The sequence below is a fragment of the Taeniopygia guttata genome, chromosome 9 (assembly GCF_048771995.1).
Source record: "Taeniopygia guttata chromosome 9, bTaeGut7.mat, whole genome shotgun sequence".
Lineage (NCBI taxonomy): Eukaryota > Metazoa > Chordata > Aves > Passeriformes > Estrildidae > Taeniopygia > Taeniopygia guttata.
This window is the reverse complement of record NC_133034.1, coordinates 6,092,143-6,107,637: the sequence shown is the minus strand read 5'-3', so window position 1 is coordinate 6,107,637 and position 15,495 is coordinate 6,092,143. Positions and strand designations below refer to the sequence as shown.

Sequence of the window (15,495 nt, the reverse complement as noted above, 5' to 3'; positions counted from 1 at the left end):
TGAAAAATCAGTGTTCTGATTATTTCAGGCCACGTTTGTTGTTGAGGATGGCTCAGCCTTGGGAACCCTCGCTGGCATGTGTCCCCATCCTGGTGCTCTCTGCTCTCAGTAGGGGCATTGGCTGCAGGTCTTGGCCACAAGCAGCTGGTGAGGTTTGACAGGGACACCAGCCTTGGTACTCAGTGTCCCCCTTGCAGGGAGTGGCAGGCAAGGAACCTCTGTGTCCTACAGACACAAGCTACAACAGGGAGGAACTGAAGGTCTGGGAGCAAACAAAGGAAATGTTCTATCACAGTTCATCCACCCATTATATCCCAGCTGAGAACTTCACCCCTTGAGGGACTGGTCTGTGATCCCCCTTGCCTTGAGAGGCCCCTTTGGGATGTGGTTGCCACCAGCGAGGTGAGAACAAGGCAATAAATTTCATATGACAGGTCTCAAATGGAAGTGTGGCTTGGCTTTCCACCCCTCCCTTGGCTGGGACAAAGCTTGGGCACAGGGAGGAAGCCTTTGTCTGTCCCTCCTTGGAGCCAGCAGCATGTCCCAGAGTGGCTGTGCTCCAGAACAGCCTCTGCTCGTACTCAGGCAGAGCGGGGATTTACCTTACGGCATCTGATGATTTTCCCTCCCCCCTAATTGGTTCCGTTAATTTATTGTGGACAGGAGCTTGTTCTGCCAAGTGCTAATTGCAAAGGTTATTGTTTCTGCCCTTTTCAGAGCACAGCAGGAAACCCTTTGATTCCATCACGTGAAAAACAAGACAAAAACTGCCAGAAGTTTCTGGCTGGATGTGCGCCCGTCATCCCGTGCGCTGTTTGTGCCGCGGAGCATGGGCTGCATTTCCTTCCTTTGCAGGGGGAAGCCTCCTGTCCATGCCAGGGGCTCCTCCTTGCCATGATGAAACGTGCCCTGGATCACAGATATCCTTCACCTTCTGACCTGTTCGGGCCTGGATTCGGGAGGTAGGATGGGTGCATTCCAAAGGCTGGAAGCTGGTGAAATTATGCCATTCCCTGTGTGGGAATTCTTCCTGTCCCTGGGCATGTCTAGAAACATTTTTCCAAGGAGCAAGCCTGGGCTGACATAAGGTGATGGCACTTTGTCCCCCACTGAGGTTTCTTGTGGTACCTGATGCTGCCTTCTCCACTCTCCACCCCACCCCTCCACCCCCATCCTTCCCCTGGCGAAGGGAGCCAGGCACCCTGGAATCTGGAAGGGTTTTCCTGGCTACAGAAGCTGGGATCCTTGGGTGAAGTGGGATGTCTCAAAGCCAAGCTTTTTCCTAGCACGGGAAAGGAGGAGCAGTTACTGCTCAGCCATTTGCTGCCAGGGCTTCAGCATCTGCCTGGATTAATCTGGATTTCATGGTGGGCAGCAGCCATTCAGCCCAAGTGCCTGGCATTACAGTTCTGGTGGATTTTGGAGGTGAAAAGCCCAGAGTCTTTCAGGGGGGTTTCTGCTAAGCTGTAAAGCTCATCCTGCTTCTCCCTGCTGCTGGAAAAGCTGGTGGAGCTCTTCCTCCTTCGTGAGGCCATAGGTGTTCCTGCCACCCCTGCAAGCATCCTTTCCCTGTGCTTTCCACAGCCTCTGTCCCCTGGGGCTCTGTATTTGCTCTCCCAGGCTTTGTTCCCACTGCAGGGTTTACTCTGGCTCATTTCCTCTTTATCTCATATCATGGCTGGTGTTTGTTTTTGTTCAGGAGCTCAGAAGCCTTTGGAAGTGAGTGTTTATAAACAGAGGGATGTTTGGGACCACATTTGGATCCAGCAGCAGACTCCAGGGGTATATTATACAGATTATGGGGATGACTTTGTGCTGTTTCTTCCCTGCCCTCTGGCCCAGTATCCTTCTCATTCAGTCTTTTCCACAAAGCTGAAGCTTTCCCCTCCTCTGCAGCTCTCTCTGGTCTCACTCCCAGCAGATACCCAAGGTGATCCACTCCTCACTGGGCAGATATGCACAGACTAACCAATTAATGACACATATTTCATTCAGTTCCAGTCTAGTCTAATGAAACATGATAAATGTTTTATTCTAAGTTTTACCAGCATTCTGTTTCCCCTACACAGAAAGTCTGGCTGGCACCTGTGGGCAGCACTTACATTTGAAAGAAGCACCGTTAAAATCTAGATTTCAGGGAAGGAGTGCATATATCAAATTTAAAGGCACTTTTGAGCTTAAGATATAAAGGCAAATTACATTTTATAGTGTGACTTTAATAGCTGAGGAGCTTTGCAGGCAGCGAGGTGGCTGGTGGCAGCTCAGGCAGTATGTAGGACACTGTGCCAGCCATATGTGTCGCCATATCTCACACGCAGCCTTGCAAGTCATTGCTTTTTATTGAAGGCAGGAACTTGCCAGGATGTCAAGGCTGTCTTCTGCACTTTTGAAGAAGTGCCATGCTGTCTGTAATCCCCAAAGGCTGGTGGCAGGAGGGCAGCAGGCACAGCCCCACCAGGTATCTCCTGTTCTCTGTGCCCCGTGTGGGGGGACCGAGGCTGGGCTCCACTTCAGCACGTGCCCTTTTCTCTCCATAATGAAGAGTCACTTTTTATTCCTGCGTGCCAGGCTTCTTTCCTTCTGCCTTCATCCTCATGCTTTCCATCTGTCCTTCTGCCTAGCCATCCTTCCTCTCAAATTCACAAATCTTTCCTTCCCAAATTTTGGCTGAGCCTCCCTGTCTTTGTGTTGGGTGCTTTGTGAAGGCTCGTGCTAATACCTGGCCAGGATGAAAGCCTGACCTCTTGCAGGACAAAATGATGCACCATTTTTTTTACATTGCTGGCCAGAGGATGGACTCCATGGATTTGTATCTCCCAGATATCCCAGGGCTTTTCCTGGGGCTTTTTCAGTGTGTGCTCTGAAAGCTGCTTGTATAGGAGAAAGACAGCTCCATGTGGTGCATTAAATGGGTCTTGTTTCACATGCCTCAAACTGAGCAAGAGTGCTGGTAGTGAAAAAGTCCAATCACAAAGGAATCTTTCTTGGTTATTCAATTTGTGCAATATCTTATTAGAGGGGAAAACCAGCTGTTATCTGCCCAGGAAAGGTTAATATAATAATAAGCAGATACTGACTTCTATTGAGATGAACATGATGATTTATTGACCCGAGAGGCAAATATGCAGTGAAGCAAAGCCTGGGTCAATATTCACCAGGAGGAGAATAAATTCTTGCATTTTCTACAATGGCAAGACCACACACATTGGTGTCACCAAAACACATTGGTGCTGCTAGTTGCTTCTTCAGTGAGACAACTAAATATGGTAGACTTCCAACAGGTACTTCACCTTGTTTCTTTAGAGAAAATGTCAATTTAGAAAGGCCCCCTTTGGATGTGTTTGTCCTTCAAAACACTTTGTGAAGTATTTAAAAGTACTTTCATAAAAACCAACCAAACAATACAAGCAACTCCCAAGGGTCGCAATAGTTTTGGATTGCCAGATGTATTTCTTGAACAAATTATATAATTTTATTGCATTTTATTTTGCTTTATTAGAGAAATGCTTGACTTTCAGCTTCTAAGCCTGGCAGCTCCCAGCCTGATCAGAGATGTTTCTGCACACGTTTTCATTTCGATTGCAAGCCCATTTGTCATTTCTGAAATGCCTCAACTCAGAAATGTCAAGCATCTCTTGTAGTCAGCATGGAGAAAGGCAGCTCGGAATGCTGGGGAGCAGCATCCTGCAGCGATGGGCCACACAGCCATGGATGTGGGGGATTTTTTGGGAGCAGGGAGGTGCAGCACGTGGGGATAACTGGTGCTTGGTTGGGCTGTGGTGGGTACCACCCTCTACAAGAAGTGTTTGATGAGTTCTCTGCTCTGCCAGAGCTGGTGGTGCCCAAAACCTGATCCTGGGAGATGGTTCCTGTGAGCTGCTCCTCCAGGGTGAGAAACACAAATCCCTGTCTTGCAACATGCCAAGGGGATGGGCATGGCAGGAATTGTAAACACACCCGGTGGGAAGAGGGCGAGGAATTGCACTTTTCCAACTTGAACAAAGTGACATGAACAGGGATATTATTTTAGAAAGTTTATCTCTTTTGTATCTATGGTGACAAGATCTTTATCGGAGTAAGACAGACTCCCAGGCTGTCTGCTCCTTGTTATCTCAGGGTAGGATGACAGTCTAAGTGTCACGCCTAGAAATGTTATCTCTCCTTTATTATTTCACTTGTGAGGGGCTAACTGGAGTGTTATCAGGGTCTTTACAATCAAAACACGTGCAGCTCAAGTGATAAAAGGGAGAACAGACATCTGATCTCCAAGGATATGAAGACAATGCAGCCTTGAGCAGGAGGAGATGGATCTTATTATTGAAAATGGTTTGGCAGGCTGGGAATGGACAAACAAATTCAGATCATAAGCTTGAGAGATGGGCTGGGGGAGAGGCTCACACTCAGACTCCTGCAGAAAATGGAAAAGTGATTGTATCAACAACAGTCTTGGCTAAAAGAGAAATATTTTCCAATAAAACTTTTATGATTTTTTTTCTGTACTCTCTTCTCACTTGGAATGTGATATAGAAAGCTGTCAGGACCAGCGAGTGGAGCAGAGTTGCTCTAAGCCAGTCAGGATCTGAGGAAGCTTAGCCAGGCTTGGAGGGAGGAGAGCAGAGAACTGCCAAGGCCACTGCTCAGGGAGTTCATTTCGATTAATTCCTTATCTTGCCTGGGTCAGTGCTGTGTTAATTTAGAGAGTGCACAGACACAGGGTTAGTGGTGACCATAAACCTTATCCGTGATCTCTTTAGGGACAGGGAAGCTAAATCCCTAAAGGGCTCAGGGATCTGACCCTGGGATGCTTCTGCTGCTGGTAATTGAGAGGAGTTCAAAGACACCCCAGACATCAGATCCTCATTAACCTACAGCAGGAACAAACCAGGTGCCAAATGGTGTCAGGTTGTTTATCTAACATAAATAATCCTCAGTAATTAAAAATAGGGCTGTGCAATGCTCCATCCAAATCCAGGCCTGACTCCTGGGCGTTGTGCTCTTGGCTAGAATGGGCTGCCTGGTTTCTCTGCTGCTCTAGAGGATATGGCAGGCACATTGCGTGTCTTCCTTCCTCTCCATGCCAACGGTCTCCAAGCCAAGCTTTGAGGCTCCTATCCCACAAAAAAGATGATTTTCCACCATCTTTCCTCCCTTAGTTGTCTGTCCTGTGAGGTGATGGCACACAGGTTTATGCACTCATGTGGAGAACGAGCAGAGGGTCTGTGGTGGCCTCTGAACCAGGAGGGGACCCAAGCTGGAGCACAAATTCCAGCACCAAGGTTCCCTCTCTCCTTCAGGAAGGAGATGGGGAGGGTAGAGAGGATGTAGATGTAGATGAGGGCTAGTGGAGGATGAAAACAGTGGGCTCCTAGTGACATCTGAGCATCTCTGTTGGCCTGGCTAAAAATGGGAATAAATTCCTGCTAAGTAATTACCTGTGAATTCCTGGTGAAGGGAGGGAATGAACATGAACTTGTGGGCAGTGTTATTGTGTATGGGCCTGTCTGCTAAACTCCACATTCCTCTTGCTTTGAGGACCACCTAAATCAACCTGTTTTCAACCTGAGTAGCTCTCACATCCCTCTAAGGGCTGACACCACAGGGAGCCCTTCCTCACCGGGGCGAAAACAAGGCAGCAGCTCCTCTGCCTTGTTTATGAGAAATAATCTCTGGTGGTGGTTTTCTTGTGTGAAAGCCCATCTTTGGAGGGCCCCTGGGGCCACTTTGTACAGTGACAGTGACCCACTGCTCCCTCCTGCCCTTCATCTCTCACACCTTTAATTGCACTTGTGTTTCTGGAGCGGATGGAATTCATTATCCAGCAAACAATGTCCTTTGCAATATCAGCCTTAATTAACTGCTCCCCTCTGTATTTTCCTGCTCTTATCCTCTCCAAATCTCCGTGCTGAGCCAAGCTGACGGCCCCCCACATGCATCAGTGCCAGCCAGTGAGCCATGACCAGATAAGAAGAAATGGAATTCCTTATCTCTTTTTTACAAATACATACACATGCACACACAAACACACAAACCTGGAAAAGGTCAAGGTTACTGAGAAGGGAGAAGGCCCTTCAAGACAACAAAACCCCTTCTCTTTTAAAGTCTCCATAGCAACTGGATGGAGCATCATGGGATGTTGAGATGAGAGAGGACTATTCTTCCCCTACAACACTCTTTCCACTTCATTAGGCTCTTTATCAAGTATCTCTGTGCTGGCCTGAGTATATTTTTTTGTGTTGGGGAGCAGTGCAGAGGACTCAAAAGCATCCTGACCTTTTCAGTGGGACTTTGGGAGTTCCTTGTGGGAGTTACATCCTCTTCCCCTGCCTTCCTCCCCCACAGCCCCCTTGTCTCTAGTTCACATGACCTTCTCATCAAAAACCCTGTGCCTGGTGAGGTATGAAGGGTTTCTTTAGAAGGAGAAAGGAGCAGGGAAAAAGAAGAGAAGAGTATGAGAATGTCCTTCGCTGGCTCTGGAGGTGTCAAGACCCCGGCTGTCAGAGCTGTGCATCTGCAGGGAAGATTAATGAGTCTGCTTAGAGGAAATCCAAATAAAATAGAGCAGAATAAATACCAAGTGACTGTGTGGGTGATGAGGGGAAGGGTGAGCAAGGAGCAAAGGAGTGTGACAGGGCAGAAGTAGATATTCCTCAGTCTGGTAAGTGTTTGAATTCCCCATGGGGGAGTGAGTTAGCACAGGAAAGATCTTTGGATTTAGTCCCGTGGTCCTCAAGTGCCAGGGCTGTGTTTGGGTCTGTGAGAGCTTATAAAGCATTGGCTGTACTGAGGCACAAACACTGGGTATTTTTATCTCCCCTTTCCTAGAAAAGCATTCACCATTTTGAGAGAATTCTGCCATCAGCTTCTCAACCCTTGGCCTGCATTGTCTGAAGGTGCTTTGAACTGCTCTGCAACTGGGAGCACTGGTTGTTCTTGGGAAACATCAGTGCCTGCTTTATGCTGGGCAGTGGCTTGAAGTGTGGGGATGAAGGGATTTGAACCTTCCTATGGATCAAAAGCAGTGTGGGAAGAAGGAAAAGGGATTGGGATTCTGCCCCCCTGCCCTGCTCAGGTGAGAGCCCACCTGCAGAGCTGCCCCAGCCCTGGGCCCAGCACAGGAAGGAGCTGGAGCTGCTGGAGAGAGCCCAGAGGAGGCACCAGGGTGAGCAGAGGGATGGAGCAGCTCTGCTGGGAGAGCTGGGATTGTTCAGCCTGGAGGAGAGAAGCTTTGGGGTGACCTAATGGTGACTTTCCAGTGCCTGAAGGTGCAAGAAAGATGGAGAGTATTTTCTAGGGCCTGGAGTGCCAGGACAAGAGAGAATGGCTTCAAACTGACAGGGAGTGGGTTTAGATTAAATATTAGAAAGAAATTCTTCCCTGGGAGGGAGGTGAGGCCCTGGCACAGGGTGCCCAGAGGAGCTGTGGCTGCCCCTGGATCCCTGGGAGTGTTCCAGGCCAGGCTGGATGGGGTTTGGAGCAGCCTGGGATAGTGGAAGGTGTCCCTGCCCATGGCAGAAGATGGAATTGGATGGTCTGTCAGGTGCCTTCCAGACCAGGCTATCCTGTGATTCCATGGTTCAGTGGTGGTATCCCACAGGAGAAAATGGACCCCGGAGCTGACCTTCAGGGGGAACTGTGGATTTGTTGCTACTTTTAGCTTTTAATCCTCTGGATTTTCACTTCTTCCAGGGATCCATGTGTGACAATCTGCAGGTGAATTTGAGCAGACTTCACACCACGAGCTGAGCATCTTTCCCCACTGGCTTAGGGTCTGCAACTCTGAATGTCTGAATCCACATGAATCAGGACAAGGAGAGGTATTTGTTACCATAGCCAGAATCGATTCCGAAAGTGTTTGTAAAAAGCACTGAGGCTGGACATGCTTGGACTGTGTGCTCCTGAGCTGCAAGATTTACACGGGTGTTTTAGGGGAAAAAAATAATAATAAAAAAAAGCTCTGCACTTCCAGCAGAAGTTGGGCTATGAATATCCCAGTCCCACTTCTTCAATCCTCATGGGAGTAATTTTCAAATGGGAAATCCCATTAAGTCATAAAGAGCTCTTAAGTAGTTCCCTATGATGAATTTGTGGCACTCTGAAAGTCCCATAATTCCCAATATCCAGATGAGGAAACTGAGGTTAAGTGACTTAGCCAAGGTCATGTAGCAAATCAATAACCACTCCAGCCCCTCTGCTGTTCACTCCATGTGTCTCTGCTGTCAGCAAAGGGATCAATCCTCCCCACCACTGTCCCAGCCCCAGCAATGGACACCCAGGCTTTGAAATGTTGGGTTATTTGGAATAAAAGTGGCCCATCTTCATTCAGAGAGCTGGGCTGGGGGAGCAGTCCTGGGACTCCTTCACCCTCCTTGCACCCACAGGTCCCTGAGTGGAGACATCCCCTGATTCCTGCTGCTCCCTGGAAGGAGCTGGAATTCCCACTGCTGGCACAAACTTCACACCATGAAGTCTGGGGTTTGGGACAGGAGCATCTTTGGTGTGGGGACAGGAAATTGCCTCATGCAAGAGCTGTTGGCTGTGATGAGGGAGAGAGTCTCTGTCAGCCTCTGTGGGAGACTCTTCTTCCTCCTTCCCACTGCTCAACTCTCCCCTTCCGTGTTTCAGCTTCCTCTGCTCATTTCTTGAGCTCGTGGAGGGGAATGTACCGAGAGTTTGGGGTATTTCAGGAGTGGGGATGTGTGTATTCAGTCTAAGCTTGCTTCCTGTGGATGGCTGGTCCCCAGAAAAAGGGCTGTTTTTCCTGGCATCAGGCAGACCCGAATTCTGGGACTTTTAGATTACTTATCCCAGCCCACCGTTTGTCATCTTCATCAAGGAATCCCAGAATGGTGTGGGTTGGGAGGGACTGTAAAGCCCATCCAGTTCCACCTGCAGGGACACCTTCCACTAGTCCAGGGTGCTCCAAGCCCCATCCAACCTGGCCTTGGACACTTCCAGGGATCCAGGGGCAGCCACAGCTTCTCTGGGCAACCTGTGCCAGGGCCTCCCCACCCTCCCAGGGAAGGATTTCTCCATCTAATCTAAATCTATTGTCTCTTCAGTTTAAGGCCATTCCCCCTTTATCTCTTGTTCCCAGCACAGCCCTCAGGAGTCACACAGGAGTGGGAAGCATCTTCCATTTCCCAAGCAGGCATTTCTCCCCCTGACTGTGCCTTGCTTCCCTGTTCTTCTCCTTCAGCTTTTCTGCAGCTAATTCAGAGCTATTTGAGTTCCTGGCTCTGCTCTTGCTGTGCCATGGTAGCTGCTGCTTGGCTCTCAGGCTCTGTTCCCCCTCCCAGGGTACAAAAGCACAGGGAGTGAGCCCAACTGGAATTTTGGGATTGACCCACTGGCTTCCCTGTGCTTCCTGCAGTGCCTCCCACAGCCCTGCTGGATGCTTCCCCCAGAGGCTGGGCCTAAGAGGTTAATGAGAAGTTGTTCTCCATGCCAGGCTCCTTCCTACTTTGCTGTGAGGTCTCTGAAGGGTGGCATGTGCTTCGTTTATGTCTCCTTCTTCCTCCTGATCAGCACTTCTCCAGGTGTTGGACACTTGCCAGACCTCTGGCATCCCTAATCCTGCCCAGCTTAACCTGCAGGAACGGTGCTTTTGGGAATACTGCAGGTGGAATGGTCAGGAGGAAGGTCAGCACCCTCCTGCACTATCTCTCATGGATTTACAGCTCTCCAGCTCCTCCAGGAATACCCTGACCTAATCCAGAGATCTGCTCTGTGTCATAGCCCTGGTGCTGAGCTGGCACTGCTGGTGCCTGTCCCAGCATGGAGGGGCACTGGCACTGACACTGGCACTGGGATGATGGATGAGAGCTCCTGCAGAGGAGAGCTTGATCCTGGGGCTCCTGGAGGCCTTCCAAGCCTGGCTTTGCACTTGGCCAAGCATTTCATTTGTTTTGATGCTTTTCATGTCTTTGGGCAGTTTGCTGTGTTTATTTTGGGGGGAAGGTCAGCACTCCCAGCTGATGCTGGGAGAATGCTCTGGGAGAGAAGCATCCCTGGAGACAGCCCTCCTTCCAGCAGCACATGGCAGAGCTCTGAGACTTCCCTTTCAGTGGGAGGCACAGGAGATATTTTGGACTGCAAGCTGTGGCTTTAAAAAAACCCACCCAGTAGTGATTTGAGGTTTTCTTCTTGAAGCCTTCCTGACTTTGAACATAAATTGCATCTGTTTTGGTAAGCAGGCTACCAGCAAGCCAGACCTGTTCCTGGGATTACTGTGACCACAGGTATAGCTGTTTCTTTTCCATATGGGACGACTTAGGCCCCTGTTCCCTGCTGTTGTGTGGTTGGATTTTACCTTCCTCCACGTCGTGGCATTTTGGAAAGAGCGGCTTGTTTTACAGAGCAGCTGTGTTGTCTTAATGCAGCTGTAACGTGTGTTTGTCTCGGGGCACAGCAGGACTAGGAAGAGGTTTTATTAGATCATTCCCAGGTCCCAATAATCTCTGAGTCTCTCAGATCTGTGCCTGTCAGCTGTGCTGCTCTCGCTCCGTGGGTCAGGGCTGGAAGCTGAAGATGGGAAATCACTTGTGTGTGATCCTTTATCTGCTTCATCTCACAGCTACCGCTCCCCTCCTGGCTGTAGCAGCCAGAGAGGACCTAGTTCTTGTATCCCAGACCTTAAACCACAGCCTAACAGCCTCCAAGGGATCCTCCCTGCTTGGGCTGGTGTTTGTGGGACTGCTGGTGGCTCTGCAGCCTGGATCCCAAGGAGCGTTCCCATCCCATCACCACTGACTGCCAGCGTCGGGATCACGGTAAGGCTGCTGCTCCCTGCCTCCAGCGTGTGTTCTGTGTGTGTCCTGCTGCCAGAGCTGGAGTTTGCTGCTTGTTTTTCCTCTTCCCAGTTAGTCTCCTCGGTCCCCTGTGTTTGGATGTGTGCTCTCTGACTGGGGTGAATTCCCTTGGTGCTAGCAAAATGTTTTATTTCATTGCTGCACTACCCCTGCCTTGCACCTCGTCCTGTGATGGGCACATTTCTGGATCAGAGATGTCTGTGGCTCTCAGAATGGTTTCCTTTTCCTGCAGTGCATTCCCAGTATATATTGCTACTGTCACATATTGCTGTACTGCTCTCCTCTCACCCAGTGCTGGCTGCGGTGTGCTTGAGAGACATCCCACTCCTTAAACACCATCTGAGGTTTTCTCTGGCAGAGATAACGTGAGGATCGTGCAGGTCACTCCCTCTTTCAATTCCTTGTGTGTCTCAGCTGTATATTCATCTCCTGCAGCTTTTGCACCACAGCTCCATGAATGAACTTGTATTTTAGGCTTGTGTAGCATCTCCTGTGCTGACTGTACCACTTGTATTTCAGTCTGTGCTTTCCCTTGGCATACAGCTTAGAACTCCCATTGTCCTCGTGCTGTTGTGACTGGTGGAGTCCTTTTAATTTGTCTGTATTTCGCTGCATCTTTGTTTCCTTCCTCTCAGAGCACCGGGGAGGTCTTTGTTGTCCAGCACGTTCAGGCTGCTATGTGTCACCATGCTTCTGCTTGCTAGCTTGGGAGCTGCTGCTTTCCTAAAACTCAGCCTGGAACGGGATGCAAATCACATCCTTGGGCTGCTCTGATCCATGTTCTCAGTAAATGTGCATTACTGTGTTGTCCCAGCAGCTTCTTGTCCCTTTGTTTGGCTGCTTTTAACAATTCTTACAGAGTTTAGGGGAATACACAGGGGTTTTCTCCTTCCTCAGTTCTTTCATACAATTCTCTATTCATGGAATTTCCTGCTGCTTTTTACTTAATTGTGTTTTTTTCTGTTGTTCCCAAAGGCCACCCAGGGAGTTGGACATGATGGAGCTGGACACACACCAGGGTAGGTAATGGATGTGACCCCCAAAATTGGAAAAACCACCATGAAAAGCCTGACTCAACCTGAAGGCTCTGGACTAGAGGAGGGAGACCTTCCCAATCAGGGGCAAACCAGGCAAGGTGTATTTTCTGATTCATCCCAGAGAGCTGCTCCTGGCCTGGCTTGGAGCAGTGTCCTGCATTTTGTTTCTCCCTCTGTGCCAGCTCATGTCTTTGCTCTCACATAGGATCCTCGAGTGCTTTCCCTGAGCTGCCTGAGCCAGCTTTGCTCAGCTCAGACTTCAGCAGATCCTGCATCTTGGTGGCATTTCCTGGGGCTTTGGCATCTTTTATGCCTGGACCAGGCAAAGCAAAGGGTCCCTTTTTGCAGCTTTGCTCCCTGTGGTGCTCATTGTGCTGTTTAGCAGCGGGAAGGAGCATTTTTCCTCATGTCTGCAGGGACAGACAGGGGCACCTTTAGTATCTGATGTGGGTCAGAAATTTCTTTGTGGAGAGTGTCAGGGGGTTTTCCTCAGCTTGCTGCTGCTGTGCTGTGCTGTGCTGCTCTTGGAACACGGCGCAGGCTTTCCCCAGCAGTGTTTGGCTTTGTTCTCTCCCTTATCCAGCCGCTCGGGTAATCGCCCAGTTTCCCCACAGTGAGCTAAGGAGCCTCTTATTGCCGAGCACAGCCCCTTCCATTGCTGCTGCTCAGGGCCAGGCTTTGGGATTCAGCCCTACCCTGCCTCCCCCTGTTTCTTTGGGTTTCTTCCTTGCCACGTTTACACCTTTCCACTTTCATGTACCTGCAGGAGCCGACTTGCTTCTGACACCGAGTTCAGTCTCCAAACATAAAAGAAGAGAAAGTCAGGACAGAAAGGCATTGGAGCTTTCTTCTTCCTCCACACCTGCTGTTCCCGGTAGTCAGGCACTTCCAAAGAGGAGAGTTCTCCAAGTTCCCAGTCATTACCCTTTACATAAGCATAATATAGTGCTGCACTTCCTACAGGGAAGCTATCTATTGTAGCAATCTGTAAAACAAAAGCTGGATTGCTCCTTCTCCCGTTGCTCCCAGAATCAAAAAGCTGCCTGCTGTTCCTCAAATGGGAAGGCTGAAAGCCTTCATCAGAGGGTAGTTCATTTTTACACGACATTTTTACACTCAAGCAAAACTGAAAGCAAGGCATAATTTGAAACAGCCACGCTCGCCGTTAGAGCAGAACCACACAAATAAAATGCCTGGGATGATGGAGTTGAATATGTTGCAGTCAGAAAAATGACAGTTTGCAGGGAACAAGGAAAACTAGATGGATGAATGGGAATTAGTGAGGAGCAGACTTCCAAGGCAGACAAATCAAATTGAGAGCGTGGTTCATTAGATTCAAAGGAAGCAGGTAAGGAGTGCACTAAATTGTACCTTAAACAACAAACCAAGGGCCCCAGCCTCCAGGGAGAGTGGATGGAACAGGGGCTTGGGATATGGGAGTGGCTCCCAGGTGTGTCCAGGGCTATCACTGATATCTATTATATCTATTGTATGGAGCTGGTTCTTTGCCTGTTTTGGGGTTTTTTTGGGGTTTTTTTTGTTTGGTTTTTTTTTTTTTTTGTTTGTTTGTTTTTTTTTTTCCCAGAAGGTGGAGGGATACACAAGGGGAAAAATTACTGAGTTGTTGAATTTTTTAAAATTAACTGTGCATGATTATACCCAAGGAAGTGGGGTGGAAGAAATACACTTCACATACAGCAGCTCTTTGCAGATGTGAGAAAATGTGGCATGGTCTGGACCTGCCTGGAAACAGCTGAGCTGGGGGAATTTGTGTATTTTAAAAATAAAGCACATGTTTTTCTTGGACAAACTTTCAGGTCACTGTAACACAGAACTGAAGGTCACAGTTCTTAAGAAGATTATGAAATGCCCCAGATGCTCAGTGTGATAGTCTAGACAAGGCAGCCGAGGGAGAGATGCTGAAGGAAGATCCTCAGATTGGTACAGGAAAGAAAAGCCCTCAGGATGGAAAACTCCTCACAGAACTTCCCTTGGTGCTTCTGCAGAGACTGGTCCCAGCTGAGTCCTGCTCAAGGATAAAACTCATGGTCACAGGGAAATGACTCCCATTGGAATCCCATCTGGCTGATTCCCCCATTTCAGCTGAGGTGGAAATGTCACTGGATCTCACAGAGGCGTATGAATGGAATGATAAGGAAAGTTCTCCAGCAGGAGCTGAAAAGAACCACCCTTGCTGAGAGTAAAAGCCAACACCTGCTTTACAAAAGCAAAATTGATCTGATCATTCCCATGAGAACCATAGAATCATAAAATTGTGGACTGGTTTGTGTTTGAAGGGATCTTAAAGCTCAGCCCATTCCACCCTCTGCCATGGGCAGGGACACTTTCCACTAGCCCAGGCTGCTCCAAGCCCTGTCCAAGCTGGCCTGGGACACTTTCAGGGATGGGACAGCCACAGCTTCTCTGGGCACCCTGTGCCAGGGCCATATTATAAACCTGATGTTAGTGCTGTGTAATTGAGGGAAAGGCATCCCCTGTTGTCCCAGGTTATCCATCATTATCCCAGGTTTAGCCACTTGAACCTGTTACTGAGCAGTACTGACCTGAACACAGCAGTTGTGAGGATTCTTCTCCCCTTAATTCCTTAATTAACAGCATCTTCATTTTATCAAAGGCTTTATTGTTGAAGATGTTCAGCACATCCAGGGATTTCCCATTCCCTTGGCAGCCTCCCAGATTTCACCCTGCCCTCAATCCCATCACAATTTCCTTGCCATGGAAGGTATCCCCCTGCTGGTTTAGTTGTCCAGCCTGGGATGTAGTTCCTTCCAGCAGCTCTTAAGAACACCCTTGCACATCTTTCCTTCATTTTTTCCCCTTTTTCCATTTAGCTTTGGCTATTTGCAGCAGGCTCTGTGGCAGCTGTAAATGTTAGTTAAAGCCTTATTGATGCCCGGTGTTTTCCAGCCGCCTGGTTCAGCAGTTTATTTGGGTCTCCGGTGATGTTTAGAGATGCATTTCCTCTCATCTCTCCCAGCTATATTTTACTGTTTATTCATTTGCTTGATGTCAGTTTGCTGCTGGGTTTTGGAAGAGCTTTGCAGTGCATTATCTTGTGAGTTAATCCTGACCTGCTTCCTTGGCTCCAGCAGCTGCCGGATGCTGCCGCTGTCAGGAATTTTCTGCCAGGTTTTTGCTGTCAGGATTTTTGGCCATTGCTCTGTGTCATTCATGTCTGGATTAAGCTCCCCTGTGATGTCCTGAGGGCAAGATGAGATGTGTCACTGCACAAGGGATCAGCCTCGGTGCTGTTGGGGAGGTTCCTGAGGGCTGGAGAAGGTCCAACCCACGGGGTCTGTCCGGGATGGTTCTTGCTATGGATCCACATTCTGTGATTTTTGAGGTGTCCTAGGAGACTGCTTCACCTTTTTCAGGATGATTTAAGAGGATGTGCTGTTCAGGACTCCCACTCAAGTGTTATTTATTAGTTTTGTAGTGTCTTCCAGGCTGCTTTCTCCAGGGTAGTGTTGATTCCTTGGGGACAAAGGAAACAAAGGCAGGAAAACGCTCGCAGGAGGGATAAAACAGGAATCTGACCGATACCTTCTCTCTCTCTCCACGGTGTTTTTTCACAGATCAAAAATCAATTAAGGGCGAATTTCACTGGGAACTCTTTAAATAATGTGATA

At 48.8% G+C, this 15,495-nt stretch overlaps 1 protein-coding gene across 13 annotated transcripts in view; it reads left to right on the top strand.

Annotated features, from left to right (window-relative positions):
* Window positions 1–728: 728 nt before the first annotated feature.
* The window catches only part of LOC115496380 (uncharacterized), an 84,752-nt gene continuing 69,985 nt past the window's right edge, over window positions 729–15,495 (top strand). Inside the window, exons 1-3 of one of the 13 annotated variants that reach the window (XR_012057338.1) lie at window positions 729–962; window positions 10,574–10,769; window positions 11,784–11,827. Coding sequence is in view for 3 of the 13 variants with exons in the window: in XM_072933295.1 (XP_072789396.1) it covers window positions 895–962; window positions 10,574–10,769; window positions 11,784–11,827 (308 nt within the window). In the remaining 10 variants the exon portion in view is untranslated. Of the gene's footprint in view, window positions 963–9,970; window positions 10,770–11,783; window positions 11,828–15,495 lie in introns of those variants that run through there. The other 12 variants (XM_072933295.1, XM_072933293.1, XM_072933294.1 and 9 more) reach the window with 12 other exon arrangements.